This window comes from Paramisgurnus dabryanus, chromosome 20 (assembly GCF_030506205.2).
Source record: "Paramisgurnus dabryanus chromosome 20, PD_genome_1.1, whole genome shotgun sequence".
Lineage (NCBI taxonomy): Eukaryota > Metazoa > Chordata > Actinopteri > Cypriniformes > Cobitidae > Paramisgurnus > Paramisgurnus dabryanus.
The window spans coordinates 20,369,970-20,392,138 of NC_133356.1; the positions used below are offsets into that span (position 1 = coordinate 20,369,970).

Consider the following 22,169-nt stretch of genomic DNA (forward strand, 5'->3'; position numbering starts at 1 on the left):
ACTCAATTTAGAGAAAAACATATTTTACCAAATAAAGACAGTTTCATACTAAACTATTTAGGATGCAATAAACAGAAATAAGACGATATCAGCAACATTAGCAAATATACGCAAATGACCCGTCTAACATTCACGAACAGCTTCAGATGAGATTAATTAAAAGATTAAGCAAAGTAAAATAAACATATGAAAGTCTCAAAGTTCACCAAACAGTACAAAATCACAACAGTACCTTGTGCCCTTTGTCAGCCAGGAGCTTAGTTGGAGAAATAAACCTTTTTTAACAGCATGTACAAAACGATCACCTTACGTCTCCGGTAGCGTTAATCAGACTGACGCTTCCCTTAGAAAGTGCGCGAAAATACACACACAGCGCCTCCGCACTTCCTCTCATATTTCAAAATAAAAGTATGTGGTAAAAACATAAGCACTAAAACAAAACAAATCACAAAAAAGTACACTTTAAGCATTCAACAAAATCAATATTTAACTAAAGCAAAAATAAATAAATAGCTCTTTAGCAGCATTTTGCTCAAAGTTTAGCAATAAGGTCCTTTTTGGTGAAAGCCTTTTTGTATAGTTCCTTGACAACATCGCCTTCTACAGCTGGAGGTAAAGATGTCAGCTCACTTCATTGATGGGGGAATTAGTGGTCATTTACATAGTACTAACATTAATATATAATTTAATAAAAAGAACATTAAATTTTTTTATGAAGGCTATTTTGATTTAAAAATGTGCTACATTTTGAATTTGTTAATTATATATGGAAAATTCTTTATCCATAAATGTAAATGGGCTGTGAAAAACCCACTTTTACTCATTTTAAAATAGAACTAAATCACTTCCTGAAATAAGAAATAACAAAGCGAAAAAGACTTTAGATTACTATAAAGCCTTAAATATGTAAATATTTTATTTGTAATATTCTATATCCATTTCCATGTGATTTTTTATTTGAATTCCTGTATCTGTCTATTGTATTGGTCAAATTTGATATAAGTTATTGATACTGTATTACCCTTCTATGTTCACTGTTGAATAAAAAAGCAATTAGCAACATGTAATAAAAGAAAGAAAAGCACGATGGGAAAAGACTTAAGTAGCACAATTTAAACAAGGGCCTGCCCAATGGTTTGGCGTTTTGTTGGAAGTTGGATGCACAACATTTTCTGAAATGTAATTTTATGCTGTAGTGCTTCAAATTAGCAAAAAATAAAAAAATAAACTCTTATATATCAATGGAATAAAACAGACATTCTAGCGCCCTCATGAGGTCATATATAGCATTTTAACATTTATGCATTTGGAAGACACCTTTATCCAAAGTGACTTACAAGCTATACATCCAACAGTCTGATCAGTATTTGTGTTTCCTAGGAATCAAACCCATGGCCCATACTTTGCACTGACAGAAAAATGTCAGTAAAAAAAGGTTGTTAAAGGAATTACATTGCCTATAATCTACTAAACTAATGTCTATTGAGTTAAGTGATAAGACGTAAGTGGTTACCTTTCAGAATTTGAAATATACATACATTTTTATGTAATTGCATTTACTCTTAAATGGCAAAATGAAGCTCTGCTGTAGGTGATTATATAAGGATCAGGTAAGCATTGATCATGTCACTTTAGATATCATTCACCTCATTATGAAACTATTAACTATTAAGTCATTCAAATTTATTTTATGTTTTTGTTCTTTTAGGTTCTTTATCTTACACATGCAGCTGTCATGCAACTCTGCATGTGCATGCAATTTTGCTGCCCCATGTCAATTGGGTCGGATGATTTTTCCATTGGTTTTTATACACTTTTTTTGATCATGCATTTATTCTGAAATCTTTGCTCTGCTGCAAACATGACCTCTTAAAATCCATTCTTAGGACAAAGTCTGCAATCAACAAACAGTTTGCTGCTTTGTCAATATGATCAGTGAACTTTCAGTCTATCCATTAATCCAAAAACATTTTCTTCATTTGATATATGATCGTTCAACGCTAATTACTTTATTGTTTAGCATCACATTAAAGTTCACATTCATAAATCATTTTGCAATATTGAAAGGGTTATTGGGGTCATTTGGTAACCTGACAATTATTAAAGATTGTATATACAACCAACCAAGTATGGGTGAAATGCGGACAAGAATTTTGAAATCCTTAAATAAGCGATTTGACTTTTGTCCACACAAAAAAAGAACACAGATCCACACATACATATATCAGGCATCTATACCCTTTAAACCTCTCACACACTCTTGCACAGGCATACATAAACACACACCCACACTTACAAGGCATTGACCTCATACACTGATTAGGGCTCTCAGAAGTCTATTCCCCCGGAGAACAACTACAAGCATGAATCTCAAGCTGTGCTTACTGCTTCTCGTTCTCTGTGCTTTCATTAGTTCTGCAGAGGTTTGTAAATTGCATATGTTACATATATAATTTCACGTTACTCTATTTTATCACTGCTGTGGACCAATATCAAATTTCAAAATCTAAAAACATTTGTAAGAACATTTAAAAAAATTGTGGGATATTGTTTCTTTTTTCATCTATCTGATTTTACACCTGATTTTAATTAGAAAATTAAGTAATACACTTCTTAAGGTTCTTCTTGTATTTTTAGATTGCCATGGCTTTAAATGATTCCAATATTGAATATTTGGGTGAACTTTAAAATAAAAATTTTAGGAAAGACTTTATTTTCTAAGAAAGTTTCTTATGTTTATAGTTCAAGAAAGAAAATCATGGGCATAGGCATGAAGAGAAAGACAATCGTGGGCATAAACATGAAGAGAGAGAACATGGTAGACATGGTGAAGCTGGGAGTCATGGTAAACCTGGAAGAAGAGGAAAAGGAAGAGTAAAAGGCAAGTGGTTATTTTTCAACATTTAATATATGCATACATTTTTTATGTAATTGTTTTAATTTTTTGGAAGTGTTTCCAGTTCAACCTGCATATGTACTGTATGGTCTCTATAGCGTAAGTATATGTGCTTCTCACAATAGCTTTGGCTGAACAGTTTAAACCTTCTGACTCGGATGATGATGATGATCCAAATGACTGGCTTTTTGAACTCCAAGATATGAGAGGTATGGGTATCCTTTACTAAATTTCTTCCTTTATTTGTTCATAAACAAATACCACACACCTATACGGTCCACAAACTATTGTATTGGTGCAAACATATCTACATCTGCTTGTTTCTGGGATCTGTGTTTTTATCTTTCTGTGGTCACTTCAGAAACAGGATAACAGTTCAAAATTTTACCTGCTTCCTAACAAATACTTACTTAATATTTAACAAATAATAATCAATGAATTTGGCTTGCTGTCCTTGAGGGAGAACCACTGTACCAAGGCTTGGCAACATCTCGGAGTTAATCCCCAAACTACAGAATTAAATAAAATTATGTAAATAAAAATATCTGGGCAAAGGAGGGATTCTGGATGAATTGTCACCCCTGCTATTACAATTTTTTTATTCTAAAACCCAGTGGTGTAGTGCAGGGTATACGCAGGTATACAGAGTATACACACTTCTTTACTTGATGGCATGGGGTATACCCACTTCTACTTTAAAAACATGGGGGCATAAAGTAAGAGTATACCCACTTCTCCATGTACCACTACACCACTGCAAAAACCCAAATCAAACTGTTTTTTTTTTTTTCAGGAAAATGCACCTCAAACCTATGCCAGAATGGCGGCACTTGTGAGCAGAAGAAAGACAAATATAAATGCAAATGTACAGAAAACTTCAGAGGCAGAAGATGCGAGAGACGTAGGAGCTCACTTCACACCATTTATATAGATCACTGAGATCAATTATAAGTACCAAAAATGATTGAATGTTTGTTTTAGGGAAAAGAATTTGTTCAAAAGAAACCTGTGGGGTAGGACTGTGCCTTCTGACATCATCACCTCCCTACTATAAGTGCAAATGTATTCCACCTTTTGCACCACCAAACTGCAAAATACGTAAGACTTACAGGATTGAATAACAAATATTTCATTAGTAATTTTTTTTAACAATCATACACTTTTCTAGAATTGGGTTTAAAATTCTTAGACAATAAAGTAAACATAAATGTTACAAAAACTAAATCTTAATTATGTTTAAATATCAAAAAATGAATGGGCTCTATCTTACACCCGGCGCAATGCAGCGCAATGCGCGACGCAAGTGTCTTTTGCTAGTTTCCACCCTGCGCAATTATAATTTTCACGTTTAGTGCCCCGTTGTTTAAATATCAAATGCATTTGCGCCCCCTTTTGCGCCCATGGGCGTTCTGGTCTGAAAACGAGGTGTGTGTTCAGGCGCATTGTTGACGGGTTGCTATTTTGAGGCAACTAAAATAGACTACGCAATTGACCAACAAAAACCTGGTCTAAAGTCAATGGCGCAATATGTTTTTTTTTTTGTTATTTAAAGGGCTCATTAGTAATATGCGCCTAAACGGGACGACAACGCGGGTTTGCTTAACACATACATGAATGCGCAGCAGCACAGAAACGCTTTTAAATATGAAAGATTAAAGGATTGAATGTAAAAGATTATTATTGAGTCTCTTAGACATAAATGAGGACTAATTATGAGACGTTAGAAGGCACAAAGAGCTGCTTCACCTGCAGCCTGGTAAGTAAATAAATGCTTTGCATTAAAATGCATCTGTTTTTGAATGTTTTTAAATGCTACCTCACGGATTTATTGTATATGATGACTCTGTGGATATGGTGAGATGAGAAACATTTTTAAGTAATGCTTAAAAAAACTGACGCTGTCCAAGTGCTGAACCTTGCTGAGAGCTGTTTGTAAATTCTTTATCTCCTGTTTGTTACAAATAAAGTATTTTTACAGTTCAAACCTTTTCTTACTAACTTGTAAATTATTTTTTTTGATGATATTGGCCAGCCATGTAAAGCAATTAAAATCCTGCTTTTTTACTTCCATGACTAAATGAAAACGGGTTTTAAAGGTTTTAATGAAAAAAAAAAACAATTTCAATACAAGTAAACAACACAATTATTTAACATTAATCTTAAACTGGGGATCTTCTTCCTTCGCGTAGTTTTTCAGTTTACAAAGTCCGTCATCTAAATATTTATTGCACGTTACGCCCAAAATACTCCCATTAATCATTAAAAAATATGCACAACTCTTTCCGACCATGCGCTCGTCGCACAAACCATTTTTTCAGTCATTAAATTAGCAAAAGTTGATTCGGACACGCCCATTTAGACGTTGCGCTCTGCGCTTTAGACAATGCGCTTATATCGTTAAAATAGGGCCCATTATGTTGTCTTTATATTTATTTGTCTATTCATTTATGTCTTTTTTTATAGCAACTCCATGTACTCCAAACCCTTGTCAGAATAATGGCAAATGTGTTAAGGATGAGGAGGATTTTGACTGTGTCTGTCAAGAAGATTTCAGAGGAAGATACTGTCAAGTTGGTGAGCAATTACTTGGCAATAGTATTGCTTTGTGCTCTTTATAATTTCTTTAATCTAGATCTAAAAAGCAATGAGGTACTGTATTTGATCAAATTAAGATTTATATTGTATATATGGAGCTTTTAGAGAATTTTACATGATTTTTTGCTTTAAACTTTTGCTTAATTTATTAAATACACCACTTATTAATTTAATATTTGATTTATTAATACATAACATACATAAACATTTATTGTTTTATAATAATTTATGGTTTAATGTTTCATTACATATATCAAGACTTTTACTTTGTTTGTTTTTTGTTACTTTGACAGACAGTCATAGGGTCTAATAGTCATCTGATGTAATTTCCTGCAATGTAAAAAAAATGCAGCAATAAGTTTAAACTGAATTATAAAGTCTATTCAATCTACAAGTTTTGACTTGTGGTAAATTGTCATAACTTAGAAAAACAAGTTGAAATTGCTTAACTTAATTTTTAAGTTAAAGAAAATAAAAATATATGTTGATATAATTTTAACAGTGTGCATATGATTTTCTGTTGACATGAAGCATTTTTGTCAAAGCAGCATATATTTTTATGTTACTTTAAACTTAAAAAAAATGTAATGAAAAAATAATTGAACTTAAAAGTTAAACAATGTCAGATTAAAGTTATGTCAACTTATCAAAAGCCAAAACTTAAAATAGTATATTGAATTGATTACAGTGGGACAAAAATTAGGAACTGTAATTTATATGTGTAATTAGATTAGATTAATTAAACTTTTATTATGTAATATTAAATATATAGACTCAGAAGACTGCTATACGGGGGATGGTGAGTCATACAGAGGCAAGGTTTCAGAGACAGAAGATGGGGACGAGTGTCTGGACTGGAACTCAGAGTTTGTTCTGGATAAAGGATCTTTTCCTGCAACGGCATTTGGGGCTAGTGAAAGCCTGGGACCCCATAACTACTGCAGGTTACAAACAACCCACACATACACAAGTCAAACATAAACATATGCCATGATCCCACAAACACATACAGAGGTATAACCTCACATTTATAAACATTTGTGACCCTATATCCAGACTAAAGCCTTACATATTTTAATTATGAGATATGCAGCATCAAAGTATGATTTTAATCAATAATTTATCTTTCATTTCAATCTTTGACATGGACTAACTCAGTAAATATTAAAGATATCAAGGTTATATTTTTACAGAATGTTCTTTACATTATGTAAAATGATTTTATATGGAAACACTAAATCACAAAATAAGACTTTAGCTGGGTTTTCATAGACTGGGTTACACATATATGCAAATATTTATACTTGCTTGCACACAGATCCAGGTATTTCCAAAAAGTTTAATCTAAAAGTTTGCTTATACATAACTAAAACCATATATAATGATTGATATGCCCCTGCTAAAATTCTAACATTTATAAAGTCAATGTGTTTCTGTTTGTATCACAGAAACCCTGATGGAGATCAGAAGCCATGGTGCTTCATTAAGAAAGACAAGAGACTCAGATGGGATTATTGTGATGTCAAAAAATGTCCCGCATCTAGTAAGACGAGATGGATGACAAATCAATACATACACACATATACTACTTTATATGTGCATATAAACCACACTGTTCATACAAGTTTGATCAAAACATCCCTTCAAATGACAAAAATGAAAAAAAAATCATATCATTGACCCATTTCCGATCCAGCAGATGTTAATACAGCCAAACCGGCATGACATTCATTCCACTATATTTATTGCTACAATGCAGCTTCCACAGATTTTGCACTTTTTTCACAGAAACAAATACCACAGATGTGCTCCCCACAACCATTGCACCTCCCACCACAATTGCAACCCAGCTGCATACTACACTAAAACAATCTCCTATCAGAACAACAAAGGCACCTAGAAGAGGTAACACTTCCCAATAGATTACCCCTACTATGTTTGATACATTTACTCATATTGTGTAATTTTCTCACAAATGTCACCTGTCACAGTTGTGCCCACCACCTCTAAGCCTCGCGTCACTCAGAGTGTAACTTCATCCAAAGGAATTGTTCGTACTACTACACATCGTCCATCACCCACATCGTCGGGAAACGCTGCACGTCCATCACCAACATCATCTGGGAATGCTGCTCGTCCATCAATAACATCATCTGGAAACACTACTTCAACAGTCAAGGATTTTCTTACCTGTGGTAAACCAGAACCGAAGAAGCAAATGAACCGAATTTATGGGGGCCTTAAAGCTATTCCTGGTGCCCGTCCTTGGCAAGTGTCAGTGCAGGCCAAACCTAAGGCATCCATCTCCTTCTTTAGACACATCTGTGGAGGTACTCTTATCAAACCATGCTGGGTGCTGACAGCGGCCCACTGCATGTAAGTAGAGTTTACTAATCAGGGCTCAACGCAAATAATTTTTCATACTGGTCTGGTCGGGCCAGTGGTTCAGGTTTTCACTTGCCCTGCCAAAATTTTCACTGGCCCCAATAAATAAATGTCAGTGTCACATATTTAAAAATAAAAATGCAAAAGTCAAATATAATTGTATACATATTCAACATACATGTTCCAACAAAAAAAGGCTCCCAACTTTTCTGCTTTGCTTGTAAACTGACAGCAAATTGTGCAAAATATTGCATCGTTTATTTTGTTGCATTTTACCCAAGTAAATGTCTGCTTCCAAGATGTTAAATAATATACATTGATGAAAATATATTTTAGTGACTGAGGGTGAAGCACTGGCTCGATCGGGCAAGTGAAGATACTTTTTACTGGCCCGAATGTCTCTCACGCTTGCTTGGCAGTCCTTTATGTTGAGCCCTGCTAATACTGCCTCTAAATAATACTGGTTTTATTTCACATAAAAACTGTAATAAACATTTGTTTGTTTTGTTTTTTTTGTGCAGTGACTATAAGTTTGAATACAATGTTTTGGTGGGAGGACTAAATCTGGGACTAAATGATCCACCACATCAGAGTTTGCAAGTGGAGAAAGTTATTGTCCATGAGCAATTCAGGACTACCCCAAGCGTTGTCTACAATGATATCGGTGATTGTTGCAATGACAGTGGTTATTTGTTTCAGTTTTTATTGCTGTTTCCATTTGTTTCAGATATATTTGTTCAAAATCCTGTGTATGTAGTAGAGCAACTGGAAAGCATCAACCTAATCTCACGGCAGTGTAACTATTTTATGAGGTGGCTTATTCATATGAATTAGTATTCACATATTAGCATGATGATCTGCTTTTGCCCCAGTGACATTCGGCTTATAGGTGGGGATATGGGAGGAGCTTCATTCTTGTTTTTTTTTCTTTTTGGATAATCATAGATTTTCACATCATAGAAATTCATGTAAAATACATTTCCAGTGAGATTAGGTTGAAAGCATTGGGTCAGTATATTAGATTTTAACCACAACCCTAATATCCACATGTCCTCATATCTACATAGACTTAATTTACATACACATCACCAGGCAAACAAGAACTTAAAAGAGGTCTTTTAGATAAATATTACACCAATGCAATACTTTCATTCAAATCTAAAAGGAACCAGAAACTTCAAAATAAAGTCAGTTAAGTCTAGCAAGAAGAAAAGTACTAAAATCAAAACATCCCACATTACTACACTCTAAAACCACATGTGGTTCTACATAGCACTAAATGGTTCTACACAGGTGCTTCACTGGTGCTTTACCGGTGCTATATGGCACTAAAAATGGTTCTTCTATGATTACGAGCAAAAAACCACTTTCGTGCTATATAGTACCGTTTGTTTTTAGAGTGTATGTCTTGAATGCTCTTTAAAAATTATATAATTGTTTATGTTACAGCCCTGTTAAAGCTTAAAGAAACTAAAGGGCAATGTGCTAAGGAAAGTCAGATGGTGAAGACTGCCTGCCTGCCCAAAGAACCTTTTGCAGATGGATCAGAATGCACCATCTCTGGATGGGGAGCCACAGAGACATGTATGCTTCTCCAAATCTGTGTTTGGCCATTTAAGACATTTATTTATGATTTCTCAACCACTGAAATTGAAAGCAACAATTTTTTCCTTCTTTCCTTCTATAGCGGATCATGGCTCCGCCCATTTGCTTGATGCACAGGTTTTACTGATCTCTCAGGAGGCTTGTTCCACCAACAAACTCTACGAAGCTGTGATAGATGATGGCATGTTTTGTGCTGGCTATCTCCAGGGGGGAGTAGACTCCTGTCAGGTAGGTCATTGGGAGGAAATGGCCACCTTTCTAAATTATGTACTGTAGTTAAAGGAATAATCAGCCTGATCTCAAGAGAATTCATACTTATTTGAAGAAGTGAAATACGTACAAAAACATATGATTATCATAAAACAAACAATAACGATACCACAGCCCTAACCCAGCATCTAACCCCAATTTCCCAGGGGCAAAAGCAATTATACAAAAATGCATGAATGTGGATTAGCCACTTCATAAAATACGTATAAACGGCCATGAGATAAATTTGGAATAGTTCACCCAAACTAAATAAGGGTGAGTAAATTATAAGGGAACGTGCATGTTTGGGTGAAATATTCCTTTAATGTTGACATTTTACTTATGTTTAAAGTTAATAATAAAGCAGTTGACAACAAGAATGACAATAAGCACTTAGGGACAATGCTGATGTAGTTGATCTGTCATTTATTTCTATCTCTCTCTCTCTCTGGCAGGGTGACTCTGGTGGACCTCTCACTTGTGAGAGGAATCAAACACATTATATATATGGTGTAGTAAGCTGGGGGGACAGCTGTGGGGAGAAGGGCAAGCCTGGGGTCTACACCAAAGTCATTAAATATGTGGACTGGATTAATAAAATAATCGCTGGAAACTAACATTTCTAAAAACAGTTAACTGATGCAATAATTTGTTCTTATGTACACTGATATACCTGACATGCTTTGAGCATACAGAGCACGCATTTTATTGGATCATTTAAGATTCTTCATATGATTCCTATGAATTAATAAAATATGTGTGTGTGTGATTATGGACCATGCTGTTTACATTTTTTTTAAACGTGGAGAGAAATTATTTACTCTGTTTGTACAATCCCATTCCAGTTTGAACCTCTATAAAAATTAACAATGGTATTAGTACAATTAAAAAAATGGTTACTATAGTTGTTAAACCATGTGACCACACCATAAATTTACCATAGGTTCCCATAGGCATGTTTTTTGTAGTATAGCCATGGTTTTACAAATGTTAATCAATACATCAAAAAACATACCTACTACACGTAATAATAAATTATGTGCAGGCAGCCACTATTCAAATATCTTCCAGCTATATTGCTTTTTGCCCTGCTTAGCTACACTATCCACTTAATACCATGATGATGGATAAAACCATGCTTGTTGTAACACTTAAAGGTGTTTAGAATGCTGTTCAAATTAACCAAATTCTGCATTAAAAAAGTTTTGGTAATACTTGAAGGGGTGTTCATAAAACTGACATGACACAATATTTTATGCACATTTATATTAAGTGTCATTTGTTCAATTATGTAATTTTTTATGCAAAGATGACATTGTTTGAATTGTCTTTGTTATGACAACTTGACATAAACCAATACATCATAACTTGTCATAAACATGACATAGCAGAGAGTAAACATCAAACTTAAGAAACTACCTAGCTTTATGGGTTAACATTACATTAAACTGTCATTTAAATGTCATTAAGTGTTGATACTATGTCAAATAATTTTATATACCTTAACAAAATGTAACAGACATGTCAAAATATTATACTTAACTTTATGTATGTGCATAATACATAAAAAATTGACAACTAACAGAACTTGTTCTTCAAAACATTTAATCAATTTAATTTAATGTTATTAACTTTGCAGCAATATGGACCCAATGCTGCATGGCTTAACCCATTATTGTACTGTTTTCATTTAATTTTAGGTGAATCGGTCTCCAAATGCAATAAAGTATCATTTTATAAATTTATAATTATTATTGAATGATTGATTTTATTTGTTAGACACATGAAGGAAACTTATGAAAACATAATGAACTAAAGAATATTCATGACGCTGTTATAAAACAATATGAAAGACTATTAACACTTAATGACATTTTAATGACAAATTAAATTAGTATCACTAGTAAAAATGGTCAGTTGTCTTGGTAATGTCAAGTTGTCATAACAAAGACATCTCAAACAATGTCATCTTTGCATTAAAAATGACATAATTGAACAAATGAAACTTAATGACATTTGTCATAAATGTGCATAAAATCTTATTCATGTTCATGGCACGTGTCATGTCATGATTATAAATGTGTCATGTCAGTCTTATGAACACCTGTTCAAGTAAAGTGTTACCAAATTTTTTTTACAACACAGCTATAGTAAAGCTAAACAAATAGTATAACTCCAATTTTCACTGCTGGCAAAACAAACAAACCAAGTTACTCAGAAATGTCATTGTGAAAGCAGACAAACTTGTGCAACAGTAACAAGTACAGTACTTCTACACACTTACATAAGAAAAACCCGTGCCATATTTAAAAAAATGTTATGATTGACAGATTTTAATTGGTTTCGCGTTTGTCCCCTGAAGATCATGACCTGGACACAGAGCCAAATGTAGTGCATCTGTAAATGTTCCAGTACAGAATGAGTACAGTGGTGTCATGTTGTCCACGCCTAAAAATGTCACCAGACCTCCATAAAAGCTGCAGAGAATCCCTATCCGCCGAAAGCATGTTGAGATGGGTAAAGGATGGGCGGTACCTCCATGCCATGCATTGTAGTCTCCATCAAAATACTCCAGACACCAGGACTCAGCATGTCGGCCTAACCAGCAGTCCTCCTTTTGACCTTTTCTTGAGATGGAAGGGTAGGTGAGACCCAGCTCCCAGTATAACTTCTCACTAACATCGACCTCCCAATAATGGCGACCTGAATCCCAGCTCTGAAGGCTAAGAACGTTAAGGGTGGTGTCAAAGCGCCCCTTGTCCTCGGGGACATCCTGCCATACATCTGTAAAAGTGGCACAGTCCCCTGCAGATGAAATAATCAGCTTTGGGTGGGCAGTGGTCGGATCTAGAATCACTTCTGTGGAATCTGCACAATTAAGATGGGATGAAAGGAATTAAAACCTGTTTTACCTGCAAGAATGCTTTTATATTACATATGACAGATACTGTGCCTAATGTCAAATCACAAGGCTGATTAATGTGAAAATGCACCTCACTTCCACTTTATTTCGATGCTTACATGTTTTGGTCATTTGTGACTCTGCCTGTGAAAACCCAGCTAAAGAAATTTCTATATAAAACCATCCTACACAATGAATTGGTTAATGTCAAGTTGTCGTCATAACAAAGACAATTCAAACAATGTAATTTTTGCATTAAAAATTATATATTTGAACAAATGACACCTAACGACAATTGTCATAAATGTGCATAAAATCTCCTTCATGTTCATGACTATGTGATGTCATGATTATGAAGGTATCATGTCAGTCTTATGAACACCCCTTCAAGTAGTTAATACTGACTAAGTAAGACCATGTTAAAGATTGAAAATAAAGTGAAAACAGTAAGTAAAATCTTATGACACTTTAGCATGGATTTCACAAAATTATTGACAGGACCAGATGAGCAGTTTCCAGGACAGGGTTTAGATTAATCCAGGACTACGCCTTAGTTACAGTGAGGAAAATAAGTTTTTGAACACCCTGTTATTTTGCAAGTTATCCCACTTAGAAATAATGGAGGGGTCTGAAATTGTCATCGTAGGTGCATGTCAACTGTGAGAGAAATAATCTTAAAAAAAATCAGAAATCACAATGTATGATTTTTTTAACTATTTATTTGTATAATACAGCTGCAAATAAGTATTCGAACACCTGAGAAAGTCAATGTTAATATTTGGTACAGTAGCCTTTGTTGCAATTACAGAGGTCAAACGCACACACTGCAGGAGGGATTTTGGGCCACTCCTCCACACAGATCTTCTCTAGATCAGTCAGGTTTCTGGCCTGTCGCTGAGAAACACAGAGTTTGAGCTCCCTCCAAAAATTCTCTATTGGGTTTAGGTCTGGAGACTGACTAGGCCACGGCAGAACCTTGATATGCTTCTTACAGAGCCACTCCTTTGTTATCCTGGCTGTGTGCTTCGGGTCATTGTCATGTTGGAAGACCCAGCCTCGACCCATCTTCAATGCTCTAACTGAGAGAAGGAGGTTGTTCCCCAAAATCTCGCAATACATGGCCCCGGTCATCCTCTCCTTAATACAGTGCAGCCGCCCTGTCCCATGTGCAGAAAAAGCATGATGCTACCACCCCAATGCTTCACAGTATGGATGGTGTTCTTGGGATGGTACTCATCATTCTTCTTCCTCCAAACATGCTTAGTGGAATTATGACCAAAAAGTTCTATTTTGGTTTCATCTGACCACATGACTTTCTCCCATGACTCCTCTGGATCATCCAAATGGTCACTGGCAAACTTAGACGGGCCTAAACATGTGCTGGTTTAAGCAGGGGAACCTTCCGTGCCATGCATGATTTCAAACCATGATGTTTTAGTGTATTACCAATAGTAACCTTGGAAACGGTGGTCGCAGCTCTTTTCAGGTCATTGACCAGCTCCTCTGTGTAGTTCTGGGCTGATTTCTCACCTTTCTTAGGATCATTGAGACCCCACGAGGTGAGATCTTGCATGGAGCCCCAGTCCTAGGGAGATTGACAGTCATGTTTAGCTTCTTCCATTTTCTAATGATTGCTCCAACAGTGGACCTGTTTTCACCAAGCTGCTTGGCAATTTCCCCGTAGCCCTTTCCAGCCTTGTGGAGGTGTACAATTTTGTCTTTAGTGTCTTTGGGCAGCTCTTTGGTCTTGGCCATGTTAGTAGCTAGATTCTTACTGATTGTATGGGGTGGACAGGTGTCTTTATGCAGCCAATGACCTCAAACAGGTGCATCTAATTTAGGATAATAAATGGAGTGGAGGTGGACATTTTAAAAGCAGACTAACAGGTCTTTGAGTATCAGAATTCTAGCTGATACACAAGTGTTCAAATACTTATTTGCAGCTGTATCATACAAATAGTTAAAAAAAATCATATATTGTGATTTCTGGGTTACACTTTATTTTGATAGTCCACTTCAGACATTCTACTAACTATAAATAACTATGCAACTACATGTCAACTAACTTTCAATAATTTGCACTTATACGTCAACTAACTGTCATTAGAGTATTAGTAGACTGTAGGGGTTGGGGTTAGGGAAGAGGTTTGGGTTAGTGGAATAAGTTTACATGCACATGCAAAGATACTTATAGTCAGTTGAATGTCTGTTGAGATATCATCACAAAAAAGTGTTAGTAGATATTAAGCAGACAGTCTACTAATTCTCTAAAGATTGGTAGTTGATAAGTACTATATATAAAAGACATGTTAGTTCAAGATGTTCCTAAATTAAGACAGGTCGAACATTCATTTTAGTCTGGGACTCGGATAAGCACTGTCCTAAATGTGTTATGCACAACAACTCACAGCTCTTCAGCAACCTCTTAGCAATAGGTATCTGAGAACGGATAAACAGCAGTAGATTGTTGGTTAGGCCCAGTAGCTGATCTGATTTCGCCTCATCAAGCTTTACCAGACCTGGGTCTGTCGTTCTTAGCAGTTCCTGTACCCTGCCAATAAAACAGAGATCAGCACTGCAAATAATACCTATCCATATATATTAAAAATATATTATCTTAGGTTCTATATATAATCTGTGGATTTTCCTAAATAATTTATATAAAAACAAACTTAAATTTAGAAGCCGACAAGCCTGTGCAGTTTTTCATGACTATAATTTTTTTAATAGTTGTCAAACATGATCTCTATTAAATTAATGCCCATGTAGATGAGTAAGATGTGCTGTCGGTCATAGCACGGTCATAAAACAATTTTCTCTTTGATTGATTTCCAAAAATTAAAGTTTAAACATTAAGGGCTTCTAAATATACATACCTGTTGTCAAACATTGTGACCTATAACAGAGAAGAAGGAAAGGTAACTATAGCAAGACTGTATTGCCACGGTTAAGATTGTAACCATAACTTTGTCAACTAAGCTGATTGGCTGAGAGTCAATGCCATTCATATTTTTAGTTTATTTAAATACGTGAGAACAGTTGATGTGTGATGGATTCTCTCTTCTAAAAGCTCACCCTTTCAACAGGCTTTATGCCATTGTCCATCAGTCCTTGATTTAGTTGCAATTCAATGTCTTTGAGAAGGACACAGTTTGTATCAATGAGATCGTCCAGTGCATGAACTGTAGCTGTCTCCTCTATCTCCAGCAGAGATAAAGTGATCCTACAGTCCTCCTCCAGAACTCTCTGCATCTCTTTATACTTCTTCACTGTGTTTTCTCTCATCACTGAAGACTTTGACTGAGTTAGATGAAGAAATTATTAACGGTCATGTTTATTGTCTTAAATGTAAATGTACATTTCTTTAACATGCAATTAAAAAAATATTTTGTGAACTACAACAATACAAAAAAAAAAAAAAAATGATGAACTTACTTTGATTTCATTTTGCTTGTCATTCAGTTTCTTCAGTCTATATTTGATCAACTCCTTTTGTCTAATCAGATGATCCTGGATATTGGGTTGCTCCATGTCTTGTTTGGGACATGGCACAAGATACAGGAGGGTACAACTAAATATAAATAAGAATTACAGGAAAAAAAATAACAGCAGAACTTACCTTAAACTGAGCCTTTGCGTCAACTCCCCAAACTGTCAGTGTGACAGAGGATCTGTGAAGGACATCCTTATGTTGCTTACACAAAGCCTTTGGGAATAATCTGCTACTCTGTAGATTTCCCATCAGGGGGGGGGGAGAGAGAGAGAGAGAGAGAGAGAGAGAGAGAGAGAGAGAGAGAGAGAGAGAGAGAGAGAGAGAGAGAGAGAGAGAGAGAGTTGAGAGTGAAAGAAGATCACATGTGTGGCTACACAGTAGCACAATCCTGCCCGTAGATGAATGCCATTCACTTTGACTTATCACTATGACGCAAATGTCACTTTAGTGCGTGCCACCTGTGCAATCTCATACTGGCTCCTCTCTAAGCTATATTAAGAGGTGGTATTTAAAGTAAAGAATTGTGAGACATTTTCCCAAGTGGATTTATAGCAATCAGGCTTTGTAATACAGTCCGTGTGCACGCCACAATTTGCCTGTTAATGGTTTCAGTGGAGTAGAAGTATAAGTGGATTCTGGGAAAAGAATGACAAGGTCGGTTATATTGGCTTCATGCAGTAACAAAGAGGTGAGACGAAATTTCCGGACAGTGAGAAGAAGAGAAGTGGATTTAAAACAAATGTGCTTCCCCAGAAGTGAAGTGAAAAAAGGTTCTTTGGATTATAAAATGTTTTTTTTTTAAAGAACCTTTGACTTAATGGTTCTCTAAGGAACCAAAAATGGTTTATCTATGGCATTGCTGTGAAGAAGCACCTTTATTGTTAATGAACAAAAAAGGGAGTTTGAACAGAAATTGCAAATCCTATCTTCATCTCAACAGAAAACAAAACAATCCACAAGATGGCAGCAAAGCTTGCATATGACTGAGCAACTACACTGTCAGAAATAAAGGTACAAAACTGTACCTTTTCTGTCACTGTGGCTGTACCCTAAGTTTCCGTTTGATACCTTTACAGGAATATAAAACAGAATACAATTTTGGGTAGATTACCGTACCTTAAGCACCTACATTGATAGAAAAAAGTCAAAATATGTACCCTAGCTGTCAGTGGGGCAGCACCCTATAAGAAGGTAATTGTATGGACCACTACATTTAGCTCTCTTTGGTCCCAGTATGAGGAACTAAAATGAAGTCCTTAGGTGCAAAGCTGTAGTTTTTGAAAGGGTACAGCCCCAGTGACAGAAAAGGTACAGTTTTGTACCTTTATTTCTTTATTTTTGTACCTAGTACATCCTAGCAACCACATAGCTATTCCCTGGCCACAACCCAAAACATCTAATCATGTTGGCAGCACGTTTTGCAAAAAAAAAAAGATTTTATCATTTTGTTTAAGTAGAATACCTCATGGACAATAAGCACAAAGCTGTAGCCTAATATCTTCTGTGATGTAACAGCTCAGTTTACTGTACGACCTGTGCATTAATGCTGAGCACTAGTCCTCTGTGAGCCATTATCCACATTTATCCACCATTTGACAGCAAAATCATGACCTGACCGTTACCTTCCTTATGGTCCGTCTATAAATGATTGTCTATTGGTCAGCTCAAATTAAATCCCTGCTGCTAACAGAATATTGACATTTTTATTTTTACCTTGTTTTCCAATATCCTGTTTTATAATCCTCTGAGTGAACGATCTGGGCTTCTGTAATATAGAGAAGTAGTGATTTAAGGTTTTTAGGTTTTGTTTGTTTAGCTCAATTGGGTCATTAATAAGGCAAATAATCACAGTAAAAATCTATGTTTGCATTATTTTCTTAAAAGTTGTAAGCAACAAATTTGAATGGACATTCTATCCATGTAATGACTATCCAGTATTATGACTTATGGGCAGAGCCGGACACTACTTGAATATTTTTAGTACATTTTCCAAGCATCTGTGCTTTATCAGAGTGGTTGTCTTGGGAAATTTTTTTACTTTACTTTACTAAAAAATGTTCACTACATTCTAAAGCATAGAATCATACTGTGTATTCCTTTGATATTGCATATTAAAATGTATTTAATACATAATTATATAAAAAGTGTGTACTTTTACTTTTCTTGAGTAAAAGTACAAAAGTACTTTTACTTAAGTAAAAGTAAAAAAATACTAGATGTTTAAAGGGGACAGAGAATGAAAAACCATTTTTATCTTGTCTTTGTTGAATAATGGTACTGTAGTCTACCCGCATTCACGAACATACAAAAAGTGCTTGACATGCTAAACATCTCAGTCTCATACAAATTCCTCTTTTAGAAATGTCAGCCAGAAAACAGCCCAATCTGAAAAACTGATGCTTATGACATCACAGGCATCTCACTGCCCCTCCACTTTAAAATAATTGGCTACATTTTTTGAGTGGCAGCAAAGTCAGCCAATCAGTAATGAGATTGCAAGTTAAACCAGTAGGGGGAGCCAAATAGGTGCAAAACCACTTGTTTAAAATCCCACACCCTAATAGAGCTATCTGAGAGAGGTTTTTAGGAAGCTTCTAAGGCCCAAACAAAATTTATTTTGTCTACATGTCACATCACAGAACAAGGATAAATACCCCGTTCAATCATTCTATGTCACCTTTAATGTACTTAAATATTAAATATAAACCAAAAACTTGAAATTATGAAATATAGTGGAATAAAAATGATGATAATATGCTTTGGAATGTATGTTTTCCAAAGAAAAACACTGCTTAAATACAAATACTTAAAAATTTACTTTTATGTAGAAAGTAAAAATACTAAAGTAGTGTTTATGGGTTAATATAATTAAATCAGCTGACTGGGAAACTCCCATGAACTGTACTACTAATCTTATAGACTACTTTGGACATCTATTACTGAGTGTAAGGAGGGCACTGTAATTTTTTGTTATCCCAAATGTTTTCAACAATGTTTGAATTAAGAGAATTAATAGTTTTAAAAAAATCCGCCCTTTTCATAGGGTCACCTGTCAAGGGTGTCTTAACAACGTAATCCTCAGTTTAACTCTTACAAAAATTAACCATGGTTTCACTACAGTTAAAAATTTTTTTTTACTAATAGTAATCAATACACTAAACAACATGGTTCCCTTTCAGTCGGTCACTACGACGTCACGTCGTGACCGACGAATTGGGAACTCGCTTAGAGAGACCAATCTGCTTCGAATACTACTAAAACGCCAATGAACTTGGCATTGAGATATTTGCATAATGCTGGCGCCGCCCCGCCAGGTGCGTATATAAGCAGCAGGTGCAAATAAGGAAATTAGCTTTTTATCGCTTCGAAAGCCGGCAGTATCTGCTACTGAGAAGCTACTCTACTCTGGTGGGATTCGATTGCTGAAGTTGGTTGGACTAGCAGTACCACAGCGGACGCTTCGCTTAATTCCACGACTCTACATCTTTATTTTGTTTTGAGTTTAGTGTGTGCGTTGCCTTCCTGTGCGCTCATCAACTAAGCATCTGAGTGAATTTCCCTAAAAGAGTGATACGAGAGAGCTTTGTGCCATGTTAAAGGCAGCCACTCTCTCGTATATCCGGACATCAGCGTCCTTTTCAGGATGGCTTTTCGTCCGTGCGATCTTGGGTGCGGCAAATACATGGGTCCGAAGGACGGTCACGAGCGTTGTCTTTCGTGTTTGGGCATCGAGCACGCAGAGGCAGCGTTCGCTGGGGGTAAGTGTTCTCACTGCGAGAACATGTCCCTTGTGGATTTGCGCAGACGGTTGTCTTTCCTCCGGGAAAAACGCAACCCTCGTCATGCGAGTGCTGAACGCCGCCACGGTGCGGCTGTGAAGCTCTCAAAAGACGACCTGCGCATCACTGTGCTGAGCCGAGCGGGGGATTCGTCCTCAGGCTCTCAGCCTCCTCATCCACAGCCGGTTGATGTGCCGATGGAGACTTCAGCGTCGTGTTCTACGATGTCTCTAGAATCCATCGTGCCGCCCTCCGGGTCCACCGACGCCGCAGCATCCGAGGGTGGGCCTCCTCCCCCTGACGTGGACCCCGACGCCCTTCCTCCCTCTGGTCGGGTTGGGACGCCGGAGTTCGATCCAGAGATGGTGGCCGTGCTCGCTCGAGCGGCGGAGACCGTAGGGTTAGAGTGGGTTCCCCCCCCTCAGCCCGAACCGTCCCGCCTGGATGATTGGTTCTTTGGAGCTGCCCGGGTTTCACAACCCTCTCCACCGGTGCCTTTCTTCCCCGAGGTGCACGAGGAGCTGACTAGAACCTGGAAGTCGCCGTTTTCCATGAGATTACGGCCGTTTCAGCCCTCCCCCCTCACCTCCCTCACCAGCGGAGCCGCTAAGGGTTATACGGGGATCCCTCCCGTGGAGCGTGCTGTCGCGATGCAGCTGTGTCCGGCACACGCTCCCTCTTGGAAGGACCGCCCAACCCTCCCCTCTCGTGCCTGCAGACAGTCCTCCGGTTTAACGGGCGCTGCCCACCAGGCATGTGGAGAGGCGGCCTCAGCCCTGCACGCAATGGCGTTGCTGCAGGTTCACCAAGCCAAGGCCTTGAGGGATCTGCACGAGGGAGGACACGACTCGCCTGTCCTTTCGGAGCTCCGGGCTGCCACTGACCTGGCTCTTCGCGCTACGAAGGTGACAGCGCAGGCGATTGGTCGTGCCATGTCCACGATGGTGGTCCAGGAACGCCACTTATGGCTATGTCTGGCTGACATGTCGGAAGCGGACAAGAACAAGTTCTTGGACGCTCCAGTGTCACAGGCTGGCCTCTTCGGTGAGTCGGTGGAGTCTTTTGCCCAGCAGTTCTCCGCCGCCCAGAAGCAGACAGAGGCGATCGCACAGATCATGCCCCGGCGCAAGCGACCTGCATCTCGCCCTCCAGCGCCGGCGGGCCCGTCTGCTCCTCGCCGAGGGCGCCCTGCGGCGGCTGCCTCCGCCCCCCCCACTAGAACATCTTCCAGGCCACGGAGGGGGAACAGCCGTCGACAGCCCGCCCCGCCCGCCCCACCCGCTTCCCGTGGTAAACGGAAGACGAAGCGGCCCTGAGACGGGCGACCTGGATTTGGATGGGATCACTCTACGGGAGACGGTGATGGCATCGCTCCCTCCACCGGTAGAGGGCCGGGTGGAGAATCTTTGGTTTCCTTTTGTTTCTGTTCCGCCGGCTTCTCAGCCGGCACCCACAAAACCACAAAAAGAGTGCATTCCTATTCCTTCTCCAGGTCTTCAGAGGATCGAGAGAGATGTGAGCGGGCATTCACATGCTCTTCCTCCCTCTCCTCTATCGCCAGCGGGTGTTCTGAGGAGTTCCAGCTCTCCGCTGAAGAGACGGGACCACCAGCACCCTCCTCGGAGTCTGTGCTCTCCGCTGAGGAGACCAGACGACCGTCACCCTCAGCGGGCTCAGGTCAGTGTCACACACACACATACTGTAGATACTTATGCTGTCTCAGCAGACGTACCGGCAGTACCACCTGTCCCGCTCAGCCGCCCCACCGCGGGTACCCCGACAGTGCCGTTAATTCCCCTCGTACGGTCCCTGGGGGCGTGGCTTCAGCTTCCCAGCCCGTCTCGTTGGGTTTTACGCACTGTTCGCCTCGGTTACGAAATTCAATTCATCCGGCACACACCCAAATTCTCGGGCATTCGTTTCACCACGGTGAAAGCGTCCGATGCACACGTACTGCGTGCAGAGGTCGAAGTCCTGTTGGCGAAGGACGCGATCGAGCCGGTCCCTCCAACCGAGATGAGATCGGGCTTCTACAGCCCGTATTTTATAGTACCCAAAAAAGGCGGCGGGTTGCGACCGATCTTGGATTTGCGCGTTCTGAACAAATCTCTGCAGAAGAGGTCCTTCAGGATGATAACACCGAAGCAAATATTCAATTCAATTCGCCCCCAAGATTGGTTTGCGGCAATAGACCTGAAAGACGCGTACTTTCATGTGTCCATAATCCCTCGTCACAGACCGTTTCTCCGGTTTGCGTTCGAGGGA

General features: G+C 38.2%; 2 protein-coding genes across 3 annotated transcripts; one reads left to right on the forward strand and one right to left on the reverse strand.

The window, feature by feature from the left end:
* The first annotated feature begins 2,252 nt into the window (after positions 1 to 2,252).
* On the forward strand, positions 2,253 to 10,506 carry LOC135787162 (hyaluronan-binding protein 2-like). 2 transcript variants are annotated; one of them, XM_065296958.2, is made up of 14 exons: positions 2,253 to 2,423; positions 2,749 to 2,881; positions 3,022 to 3,105; positions 3,690 to 3,797; positions 3,878 to 3,994; positions 5,360 to 5,470; positions 6,264 to 6,435; positions 6,940 to 7,034; positions 7,280 to 7,396; positions 7,483 to 7,867; positions 8,398 to 8,540; positions 9,326 to 9,460; positions 9,564 to 9,709; positions 10,186 to 10,506. In XM_065296958.2, the coding sequence occupies exons 1-14, from the start codon at positions 2,364 to 2,366 to the stop codon at positions 10,345 to 10,347; spliced, it is 1,968 nt and encodes a 655-aa protein (XP_065153030.1). In that variant the 5' UTR covers positions 2,253 to 2,363; the 3' UTR covers positions 10,348 to 10,506. The 2 variants fall into 2 exon arrangements, with proteins under 2 accessions (XP_065153030.1, XP_065153029.1); XM_065296957.2 differs by having other exon boundaries at positions 2,254 to 2,423; positions 2,743 to 2,881.
* Positions 10,507 to 10,655: 149 nt separating this feature from the next.
* LOC135786498 (probable E3 ubiquitin-protein ligase TRIML1) lies at positions 10,656 to 16,372 on the reverse strand. Its single transcript, XM_065295962.2, has 6 exons — positions 16,252 to 16,372; positions 16,068 to 16,165; positions 15,708 to 15,932; positions 15,509 to 15,528; positions 15,041 to 15,183; positions 10,656 to 12,598 (listed from the first exon to the last, which is right to left on the reverse strand). The coding sequence occupies exons 2-6, from the start codon at positions 16,161 to 16,163 to the stop codon at positions 12,048 to 12,050; spliced, it is 1,035 nt and encodes a 344-aa protein (XP_065152034.1). The 5' UTR covers positions 16,164 to 16,165; positions 16,252 to 16,372; the 3' UTR covers positions 10,656 to 12,047.
* Between the last annotated feature and the right edge of the window lie 5,797 nt (positions 16,373 to 22,169).

Bases quoted from the DNA above. Each gene is read 5' to 3' on its own strand.
- LOC135786498 (XM_065295962.2), bottom strand. From the start codon at position 16,163: ATGGAGCAACCCAATATCCAGGATCATCTGATTAGACAAAAGGAGTTG. The intron at 15,933-16,067 runs GTAAGTTCATCA...CATCTAACTCAG, and splicing joins ACAAGCAAAATGAAATCAAA to TCAAAGTCTTCAGTGATGAG. The intron at 15,529-15,707 runs GTGAGCTTTTAG...TCTCTGTTATAG, and splicing joins GCATAAAGCCTGTTGAAAGG to GTCACAATGTTTGACAACAG.
- LOC135787162 (XM_065296957.2), top strand. From the start codon at position 2,364: ATGAATCTCAAGCTGTGCTTACTGCTTCTCGTTCTCTGTGCTTTCATT. The intron at 7,397-7,482 runs GTAACACTTCCC...CACCTGTCACAG, and splicing joins AACAAAGGCACCTAGAAGAG to TTGTGCCCACCACCTCTAAG. The intron at 9,461-9,563 runs GTATGCTTCTCC...TTCCTTCTATAG, and splicing joins ATGGGGAGCCACAGAGACAT to CGGATCATGGCTCCGCCCAT.